General features: G+C 35.2%; 1 protein-coding gene across 1 annotated transcript; it reads right to left on the bottom strand.

Annotated features, from left to right (window-relative positions):
- Positions 1 to 1,932: 1,932 nt before the first annotated feature.
- On the bottom strand, positions 1,933 to 11,088 carry LOC135767317 (uncharacterized). The gene is made up of 14 exons (XM_065276957.2): positions 10,951 to 11,088; positions 10,663 to 10,787; positions 10,344 to 10,376; positions 10,125 to 10,214; positions 9,890 to 9,961; positions 9,140 to 9,228; positions 8,275 to 8,377; positions 7,813 to 7,918; positions 5,106 to 5,158; positions 3,545 to 3,614; positions 3,310 to 3,369; positions 3,149 to 3,208; positions 2,367 to 2,647; positions 1,933 to 2,130 (listed from the first exon to the last, which is right to left on the bottom strand). Exons 1-14 carry the CDS (start codon positions 10,955 to 10,957, stop codon positions 1,933 to 1,935), a joined length of 1,347 nt encoding a protein of 448 aa, XP_065133029.2. The 5' UTR covers positions 10,958 to 11,088.
- Positions 11,089 to 11,437: the final 349 nt, after the last annotated feature.

The raw sequence follows: 11,437 nt of genomic DNA, 5'->3' as shown, positions 1-11,437 counted from the left end.
TTCTGTTTACTCAAAAAAGATATGGATAAATGATGGCAAGCACACAGTTGACAATACCAATTGATTTCCATAGTATTGTTGTTGTTGTTAAAGTCGCAATGAAAGTTAAATGAAAGTGTGAAATTTGTTTTGAAATTTTGTGGGTTTTTTTTTACAAAACACTTATCTGTGAGCTTCATAATTTTAAATTCATGTGCCCTCATAATTTTTAAATCAAAAACACAAATCTCCTCTCCTCAAACTGATCTCTCTTTACTTCCGGTCATACGGTATGACAGGTGGGCGGGGTCCAGAAAAAGATAACAGTGATTAGCAATTAGGAACATGAACAAACTTAAAACAATTCAATAAATTCTCAATGGAAGAATTTAAGTCCCAGATAACCTTTTTTTATAGAAGCTGTTTCACTCGGATATAAATCACCACAGGGAAAATAAGAATCACTACTTCTGTTTCATGTCGACTTTAATGTGTACCGTCAACTGTGTGCTTACAATCCTTTATCAAAATATCTTCTGTGTTCATCTGAATAAAAAGATACGCATACAAGTGTAGAACAACATGAGGGTGAGTAAAAGATGACAAGAGTTTTTGGGTGAACTATCCCTTTAATGCAGTGTTTTCCAATCGTGGTTCTCAAGTACCCCCTCCCGGAATGTTTTAGATGTCTCATTATTTAACACACCTGATTCAACTCCAGAGGTGTAAAGTACTTGAGTAATTTTACTTGATTACTGTACTTAAGTATTATTTTTGGGGATTTTTACTTTACCTGAGTACAATTTAAAATCAGTACTTTTACTTTTACTTCATTACATTTTTTAAGAAAAAAAAGTACTTTTTACTCCTTACAATTTTATTTACAGTCAAAAAGTACTTATTTTTTAGAGATCACTTTATTCTATTTTCCCTTATTCTTACCAAACCAATTGAATTGTGCTGACGGCCAGTTATTTATTTTCCTTGGCCGAGAAACAGCGTGCCACTCCCTGAAATTCATAGGGTCGTAGCTCAGGCACCTTCAGTCCGGGGTGTTCGCCCTTCGGGTCCCTTATCTTACCCGAGTGGGCCTTTTCAACGAGCCAACCCCCGACTCAACGTGACGCAACAGCATGACGTAACCGAACAGCTACAAAAATACGATCAGAGCGGTCAGACTTAAATGTATTTCTGGAAATGTGATTTGAAAAGTATTTCAAACCACCTCTGGATATAGCTTGAAACAGAAAAGAAAAAAACAGATTTAATGTGGTTTTTAGCCGTTCACACATTCTAAATGTGATTGGGTTCCAATCGAATATGCACCAAAATCAGATTTGGACTGACAGTGTTAACAAGAACTAATACAACTCTTTCTGCACTGGCTGTCTGTGAGATGCTTGATTCTCAATTTTGAAAATCAGCTTCTGCTTTAGTTAAATTCGAGTAGCATGTTGCATACTGAAATTAGGTCGTTTTATATTTTGATAATGAAATACAATTAAATACAAACAGTTGTAAAGCAGGATAAAAACCTGTATGTGGTGCATTCACTTCATGTTTTTAGGGATTAAAAGGTTAAACAAGAATCTCTAGTTTAAATTTTTCCTGTTACTTTTACTTTTTTAATACTCAAGTACAATTTTAATGTGGTACTTTTTACTTTTACTCAAGTATAATTCTGGCCAGATACTTTTACTTTTAATTGAGTAAAATTTACACTCAGTACTTGTACTTTCACTTGAGTAACATTTTTGAGTACTTTTTAAACCTCTGTTCAACTCATCAGCTTGTTAGGGAGACATGTTAACCAGTCTGGAAGGAGGCTGAAGAGTTGAATCAGGTGTGTTAAATAAGAAGACATCTAAAACTTTCTGTGAGGGGGTACTCAAGGAGCAGGATTGGGAAGCACTGCATTAATGCACCTGTGTGAGAAAGTAAGAGATAAGACACTCACAGCGTTGCTGGAATGTCGTCTTCAGGTATCCCAGTAAGTAGCTTCTCTTTGGGCACATGTTTAACCAATGCCATGCCAAAGCCTTTGGCAAGGTCTTCTGCCTCTCCCTCTGTTAAGGTGCTGAATATTGTCACCTTTGTCTTTGCCTTTCTAGGCTGCTGCAATACATTGGGTGGAACATCCTTTTTGTTGACCTATGTTTGAAGAAGAAGTGTCCCAGATTTAAAGAATGAAAGCAGGCTGTCGAAATACAATGTGCCATATTGCGTATGACCAAACTATTAAGGGGAGAGTAGCTAAGAGTTTTGATTTAAGAAAAGTTGCTACACATCTATTAAACCACAAAAACATGGCAGTCTTAGACCTATAATTTGACGTTAAAACTTTTGTGCTTTATACTTAAATGCATGTATATAACAGAAATACAAACCCTTATTAACATTCGAAACATGTTTGTGGACATGTTTTCTCCTTTGACCCTCCTCCTCAACTCATCTTCATCTACCTCGTAACACTTTCTTTGTGACGTTAGCCTTCCTAAAACTTTGTACACTTTCTTTTCTTTCTCCACCTTTCCCTCATCTTCCCTATGTCTTTCTTGGTTGTCTTGCTCATGCTTCTTTTCTTCCTTGTCCTCCTCTTCCATCTCTTCCTCAGTGCAACAAGCCATAGGTATTCCTATGGTGCCCAACATGGCCATAACTGTTTCTTCTGTGCAAAAATATGTCAGAATACATGTTGAAGTGTCATGTCTACAACAATGTATTTACGAGAAAAAACATTTTCACCACTTCATTGGAGTTTAAATAACACAGTATTAAGATCCTAAACTTCCTTCCTAATTACTACAAGTTACTGGAGATGTCCAGACATCTCATATGAATAGAGATAAATACAATGAAAATGGTATTGAATTATCAAGGATTATCAATTGAATTAAAATGTATATCCCCAAGTCCAACCTTTTTTCAAGCCATTTTGCCTCAGGGGAAACTGTTTATAAACAAAACCCTTAACTTTACCTCCTTCCTGGAGCCACAAACCTAACCCTACCCTAGCGATGAAAAATATTTTAATAATAATTACTTCCTGTAAAACCATGGGTCCCCAAAGCAGAACAACATGAAAGTTGTCTGTCCCAGGAGAAGTGACTAGAAGAGAGTACATGGGAAGTTTAGTTAACTCAAAAAATGAAAGAATTTGAACAGTTACCCTGTTGTAGTGCAGAGCATTCTGCAGATCTAGAGAATTGTTCTACCAGGTCAGTGTCAGCTGTGTTAAAAATAACACAAGATATAAACATGTCTGAGATTATCTAAAAGAAACCTTTGCACGACTGATAAAAAATCTAACCAGTAAATAAAAAAAGTTACCCAGGAGCGCTGACGTGGCTGCTGTAGGCAAAGAGATCTGGGATAACGAGTTGCTGTCATCTGAACACAATAATACAAAACACAAAATCTGTGGTGTCAAGCAACAGCACACTTGTTCATAATCATAACTATTTATCTGTCAAACAGAAAATTAAGATTTTTTGCTTGGCTGGGCAGGGTGAAGGAGATTATATAACATATGTGCCTGGGTGATGAGACTGCATCAATATAGTACCTTGGCATATGTAGCACACAGGTGTGGCTGCACACTGTAAATGCAGCACTGCCCCACAGGTGCATGTTGCCTGTGAAACAATATACATAGAAATCATATACAGTAGGTGTGTAAATCACATACATACATACATACAAACACTTTAGACAAGTATTGGGATGCCCCATCTAATTAAGATGTTTGGGACACACAGTGATCATCCCACACAGAGCTCAGTTTTCTTACAGCAAGAAGATCCCTGGGTGAGTCAGGAGGTCTTTCTGTGTGAAGTTTACATGTTCTCCCTGTGTCAGCATTGGTTTACTCTGGGTATTACAGTATGTGGTTTTGTTCCACAGTCCATAAACTATACACATATAAACACACCAAGAGAAGGGCAATTTGAAATCTCCAGTTTGGCTCAGACCTTGCAAGTCGGGTGTTCAGCTAGGTTTTGGTCTGGGCTTTATGCAGACCAGTCAAGTTCTTCCACACCAGACTAAATCAATAATTTCTTTTTGAACCTTGCTTTGGGAATTGTCATGCTGGAATGGAAAAGTTGCTCTGCCTAAAAAAACAGGATAATGGTGCTAATGTGCTGTCTTAAAGCTCATGTTCTTTCTGTGTTTTTGAAGCTTTGATTGTGTTTATAGTGGGCAATATAACGTGTTCATGTTTCGCGTGTAAAAAAAGCAGTATTTTTCACACAATTTACTTATCTGTATAGCGCCTGTTTTCACTGTCCTAAAAACGAGCTGATGTCTTCCTTGTTCTATAAGGCCCCTCCTTCAGAAATACGTATTGAGTTCTGATTGTGTAGTTTGTTTAGTTGTGTTGTGATTCGACAGGAGCATCCTGTGGGCGGAGTTTAGTAAAAAAAAAACGTTTTACTGATGTCAAAGCAGGAAGTAGAGGGCTGTACTCCAAACCGACCGTTCGCTGTAGGCTTTGAAAGGGGAATTCTATTAAAGAAAATATATCGCCTGGCAGTGGACTTTGAGCTTCATCATTTTACAGCTATTATTTATGCTATTATAGCAAAATTACACACTAACTAGGGTTAAAAAATGGGTTAATGAAGAATGTGACCTTTAAACCATATTGTCACACAGCCATACTATGTTGGTTATATTTATAAAACGATATAAAATTAAGTTCCAGTCCTTGATTCTGATTGGTCAGTAATTGTACTTTACTCCACTTTGCATTGTGCCTAATACGATAAAGCATTTAGTATCAGAGGGTTCCTGCTCCATGCCTCTCTCATCTAAGGTGTCTCTTCCCCAAAAAACACTAAAGACCCCTGCTCTAGGATATCATTATATGCTATAGCACTAAGATTTGTGTTACTCAAACCTGTTCAATAGAAGTGGGTATCCCAAAACCTTTGTCTATATTTGTGCCTGTATGTCAAATTTAAATGCACAGTTAAAACAAGAATATGAAAGTTTACTGTGCCCAGTGTGTATGTTTTCATGTATGTGTGTATATTTTTATATGCATTTTGCGCATTTTCAATAATGAATGCCAGCCACAGAATCCGATGATAATGAATGCCAGAGAATGTGAAAACATGACTTACTCTTTTTCTCCCCAACACATTTTTGGAACAAATTCCACATGTTTTGGTTCGGTCTGGAAATATGAAAATTCACAGTCAATATTTCTTTGTCTTTTTATGCTTATTAAAAATGCTTATTTCATCCCTTATCCCATTTCTAATTTTGACTAGTTTTTTTCCTCATGATATGCTTCATATCGAATATCCACTTTTTGCAGTTAAGTAATCTGACTACTAAGTGTGTACCAAGATAGCATGCAACCATTGAAACAATGTTAAAAATTGTTGATTTGTCAATGTTAATACCATTGAATCAATATCACGTTTGCACCCTCCATTAATATTGAAAAAATATTGAAATGTCAACAAATTACCATTATTGTGATCAGTGTTTGCTTTAGTTGGGTCATTGGGCTCTCTTACACCCTGCGCAATGCGCAACGCAAGCGTCTTTCGCTAGTTTCCACCCTGCGCAATTAAAAATTTCACGTTTAGCGCCACGTTGTTTAAATAGCAAATGCATTTGCGCCCATGGGCGTTCTGGTCTGAAAACGAGGTGTGTTCAGGCGCATTGTTGGCGCGTTGCTATTTTTGAGGCAACTAAAATAGACTACGCCATTGACCAACAAAAACCTGCTCTAAAGTCTAAAGTCAATGGCGCAATATGTTTTTTTTGTTATTTAAAGAGCGCATTAGTAATATGCCCCTATAAATGGGAGGACAACGCGGGTTTCATTATCACATATTACATGAATGCGAAGCAGCACAAAAACGCTTTTAAATATGAAACATTAAAGGATTGAATGTAAAAGATTATTATTCAGTCTCTTGGACATAAATGAGGACCAATTATGAGACGTTAGAAGAGACGTTAGAAGAGCTGCTTCACCTGTAGCCTGGTAAGTAAATAAATGCTTTGCTTTAAACAAATGCATCTGTTTTTTAAATGTTTTTTTTTAATGCTACCTCACGGATTTATTGTATATGATGACCTGTGAATATGGTGAGATGAGAAACATTTTTAAGCAATAAAAAAAACTCTTTGCTTAAAAAACGCTGTCCAAGTGCTGAACCTGCTGGAGAGCCGTTTGTAAATTCTTTATCTCCTGTTTGTTACAAATAAAGTTTTTTTTTGAGTACAAACCTTATCTTACATACGTGTAAATAATTTTTTGATGATATTGGACAGCCATACATTTAAAGCAATTAAAAGCCTGCTTTTTTACTTCCATGACTAAAAGAAAACGATTTTTAAAGGTTTTAAATAAAAAAATAACAATTTCAATACAAGTGAAAAACAACACAATTATTTAACATTAATCTTAAACTGGGGATCTTCTTCCTCCGCTTAGTTTTTCAGTTTACGAAGTCCGTCATCTAAATAGGGATTAGACATAGCGCCAGCACAACAGGCTTTTAAAGGGGATGGGAGCTGTGACTCTCATTGGTTTATTGCACGTTACGCCCAAAATACTCCCATTACAATAGGACCTACCCTTTTCGACCATGCGCTCGGCGCACAAACCATTTTTCCCGTCGTTAAATTAGCAAAAGTGAATTCGGACACGCCCATTTAGACGTTGTGCTGTGCGCTTTAGACAATGCGCTTAGATCGTTAAAAGAGGGCCCTAAGACTCTTGACGTTAACTAAGTTAATTTTGTTCTTTTCTTTTTTAGTGTTTGTATGTGTTTATGTAGAAACACGTGTGCATTGGTAAAGAAAGATGTGTTTCAAAGTTCAGTTGAAACTGATTGCTTTTTGTGAAGATGATATAAAATTAAGCTGCTTTACATCCATTTTTGACAATTATAATTGTTTTGGTTTGTAAATACACTGTGACTAGTCAAACAGAAAAAATGCTGACACATTCAGACATCATTACTCATCCTACAAATCTCAACAATGGTGACAATCATCAAACAAATTCAGATAAAACGATCAACAGCAATGCATGCTGGGAGTCATAAATTAGTTTAGTACTACGATAATCCCCAGCATGCATTGCAGCATGAAGCTTTCTTTTGTTGATTGTCACCATTGATGAGATTCATAGACCGATTCATGATGTCAGAGATAGATTCAGTAGCTTGATCTTCTTAATGTGTTTTTATAATTCTCAACATAACAGACCTGACCCTGCTTCCAACGAGTACTGTAAAATCCATTTCTTACACATCTTTAACAGTATTTCATTAATATTATTTAGGTATATCTACAAGAATTAAACTACTTAATAACATTAGATCTTTGTTTTCTTCACAATAGCAGATGTATTTTAAATCACTGCTTCAGCATCCAAAGAAAACTTACCATTAAAACACAAGAGTCAAGGGTGCAACTAAAGCAAACACTGATCACGATAATGGTGATTTGTTGACATTTCAATATTTTTTCAATATTAATGAAGGGTGCAAACGTGATATTGATTCAACGGTATTAACATTGAAAAATCACCGGTTTTCAACATTGTTTCAATGGTTGCATGCTATCTGGGTAACTTATTCCATGCAAAGTAAAGCCGTTTGTTTCTGATGCACTTTTTATTATGATTTAAATGCTTTTTACAGTGGGCCGTTACTGTGCTTTTGAAGCTAACAAAGGAGGAACTGGGTATCCAGTACCCTTATTACCTTCAACAACATTGTTGATGAGTGAAAAATAGAAATATAAAAGTAAAATTCTGAACTTAAATTTATTTACTTATGATTACATTTATGGGGCACATACCTAAAGACCGGTACAAAAGCAAGGCAAGGCGCGTTCTCTCCTGTTGTATTGCAGGGCACTGGAAGGAGGTAATGCAACCACCAGACTTTATAAATTCTGTGGCAAACTTTAAGACAGACAAAACATATTTTAAAACAATAAGAATGAAATATATATATTGGTCACCAAATTATTGGCACTTAATGTAACAGTAATGAAAGAATGTGTGAAATGGGTTACAATTTTAAAGCCACACCCATATGTCATTACAATATAATTTTAATTTAGACTTTTTAACATTTGCAAAAAGGTAATTAAAGTTATAACACAAAACATATTAAAATGGCCTCTTATAAATAACCTAAATAAAGAACTGTAAAAAAAAAAGAGATCTAGACACTGGCCATCACATATACATCAAGTAATGTTAAGCATCTGCAACCTAACACAAGGTCCTGATCTTGGCAATAGAAATGAACTTACTGCAAGTGTGTAGACACCACATGAGACAGAGTCTGTTTGCAAACTGTGTTTTGTAGTTTTGAGGACCCACTCTCCTTGAACTCCCCTTGCAGTGGCAAAATCACTGTAATCAACAACAAATTAATTAAAACATTAAGAGACAATGTCTTGTACAACTCACATATCAGCAGTTGTACAGTAATGTTAAATCAGACTCAAAGTTTCTTTGTATGAAGGATTTTTTTTTTATCTGTAAGGATCCCTCTGGGAAACAAAACAATAAAGGCCAAGGACCGATGGAAGATGGAAATTAAAGAGGCAACATAAGGTTAAGTAATGGATAATGTACCAGCAGCCATTTATTATTGCAATATAAACCACAACAGGGTGGTATGAACTTCAAAGAGAAGACAACAGACAAATTTTATCATTCTGAAAGGGTATATCTGTAAGGGGCTTATTTTGCAAGTGGAGAAAATACTATAAAAAGTCAATGGTTGCTATCAGACTCTCATGTTGTTCAAAACCTGTTTGTGTAAATTATGACAGAACCTTCATATTTTGGGTGAACTATCCCTTTAAACCAAGACATATTCAAGGTCAAAGTTCAACTTCAAACAAGTTGGACATGCATTTGGTTTAATCTGTAAATATAATCAAAGATGTTATTAATTAGGCATATTTACATTACAAGATGAGATGACTCACAGTAAATGGATGAACCAGTGTTATTAGTTTCAAAAAATTGGTATCTGAAAAAAGAACTGGCCAATCAGAATTAAGTAATCCAGAGTGCTATATAAGAAAAGCGTTTACTGTCAATTTATTTTGGTTCTTAAAATAGCCTTAAATTGGTCCATATAGCAAAACAATGAATAATACATACCACCAGTGTTGGGCAATTGCTTGGCACTGCCACTCCATCTCTCCAAAGGAGTTAAAGTAAGTGATACATCTTTTGTCAACATTGCAATGCTAAAACAGAATAACTCAAGTTATAATAGCCATACATAACCAGACACTTCAATTATTAGCTTTTGATTTATGGCTTAGACATGTTCTAAATCCTGAGTTCCATAGCCCAAAACCTCATATCATCAGACAGTTATACCAGATTACATGATCACACAGCTTATGTGCAGAGTGCCAGCCTTTCATTTTCTTAAGATCAGCATGTAATGTAATGAACATTGTCTGTAAAATTTCGCAGCTTCACCAAAGATGGTGTGAACTGTTGCTTTCTGTAACTGTAGTTAACTTTTCTTTCAGATGCATATTAAGGTGAATAGTTGTTTTTTTGAAATAGGGAAAGTGAAGCTTTGAATTTAGCCCTACAGGTAGCTCTCCACTGCTTGTGTGCGCATAGTGACTTTTTCTGCCAAATCACTGCAGCTTTAACACATACTGCAAATTTAAGAAATCCAACTTGGTTGACTACTAACGTTAGTGGGCATTTTTGTCAGATTTGTTAATTGTCCTGGTTTTATGTTGTCCTTCAGCAATATTTTTACCTACAAGATTTTCACAACAGGCAGTGGTAAATTGACAAAAAAAAATTTTTGAATATTTTTTCAAGACAAGAACAAACTGGAACCCACAAGTGAGAATGTTTTATCTTTAAAATGGTACGACTCACAAAAAATGTCCAGTGATTACCACCCTCGAGATAAGGGCCAAACACCTCTGTTGTCCCCTCAAAAATGTTATTCTATTAAGAGAAAACAGAAAAGAAAATGAATTAAACAGCACCTCTAACAATTTTTATACAGTCAATCTTATACAGTAATTCTAATTGAGTCAAGCTCACTGAAACCTAGCAGATATTCTTTGTATAAAAGATGCAGGTCAGTTACAAAACCATTGAGTCATACCTTGATAAAATAGTGGCTTTTTGCCCTTTTGGACCCATCCAATATTTTGGTTAGTGCCTGAGAATTTATATGTACAACACCTGGGCGAATCTAAATTCAGGTAGAGGAACAATGTACTTTGTATTGCATTTCAACAGAGGTGAAAGTTACATTTCTTTACATATTGTTAACAGTAAAGTATTTATAGATGCCAGTTAAGTATTTATAAATTAAGCTTACCCTGCTTAGAACATCACATATGGAATCCATGACCTGAAATTTCAAGTAAAAAGATAAGGTAAAAGAATCTGACTGCTAAATACTTGAAAACGGCAATGCTCAATATCTTTGACCAGTCACTGTCACAGATAAATACTATGAGACATTTATCAGCAGTCTTGTAGCCTTAACCATTGTGGCATCTGGCAAGCCAATAAAATAGATAAAACTGTAGATTTTATTTGATCTCTGTCTCTTTGTGAATCACATGCAGAATTTGATGGTGAAATATTAGTGTTCAAAGTATTTCCATACCCTTACTATAAAAATATTACCTTACCTCATCAGAAACTTTGTCGTCTTCCACTAAAGTGGTCAAACTATTTATTTGGATGTTATATGGCCCAACACTTCCAACTTTGAATGTTGGCCTCTTCATTTTCAAACGTTTTAATACTTCAACATCTACAAAGAACAAATTTAAAGATGACTAACTTCTGAAAGCACAAACTGAACATATGACTTAACACTGCAACAGCATGTGTTAGCTAGAGAGAAATGCACTTTGTTGGAATTAAAACATGTTAAAAAATAAATTCTGTAAAATTATAGTAACGTAAAATTATACCTTCCATTCTCTCAACTCTTATTTCCACTTGCTGTCCTTTATACACAGAAGCAAGAATTTAGATCATGTTTCATTGATACAGTAGTTATACTCTTGACACCATTCTATGACACTATTAAATTTTAATTTATGTTATTTAAAAAGGCAGAACAACCATGGTATTTAAAATCTAAATCATGTATAGACGATTTCAAAAGATGTAAACAACACTGGTCCAGAAACACTTCCTGTTACAGTTTGTGACAGTATTTTTGTTTATTTCACATATATCATTATTATATTTAAGATGGTTGTTTAACTTCAGTTAATTCAGTTCTATATGTTCTGTTGGTTTATTTTATCTCAACGTTTATCTAGTGTTAAAAACCTGAAACAGGAAGTGCTTCTGGACCAGTGATGTTTACATATTTTGAAACGGTATATATCACACCCTTTCTAATGAGATGTCATATAAATGACTCTGACAACTGCTACAGACAACTGTGCA

The sequence above is a fragment of the Paramisgurnus dabryanus genome, chromosome 6 (genome assembly GCF_030506205.2).
Source record: "Paramisgurnus dabryanus chromosome 6, PD_genome_1.1, whole genome shotgun sequence".
In the NCBI taxonomy this organism is placed as follows: domain Eukaryota; kingdom Metazoa; phylum Chordata; class Actinopteri; order Cypriniformes; family Cobitidae; genus Paramisgurnus; species Paramisgurnus dabryanus.
This window is presented reverse-complemented; position numbering and strand designations above follow the sequence as displayed.

Bases quoted from the DNA above. Each gene is read 5' to 3' on its own strand.
- LOC135767317 (XM_065276957.2), bottom strand. The intron at 10,377-10,662 runs GTAAGGTAATAT...TTGAAATTTCAG, and splicing joins ACGACAAAGTTTCTGATGAG to GTCATGGATTCCATATGTGA. The intron at 8,378-9,139 runs GTATGTATTATT...TGTTGATTACAG, and splicing joins GCAATTGCCCAACACTGGTG to TGATTTTGCCACTGCAAGGG.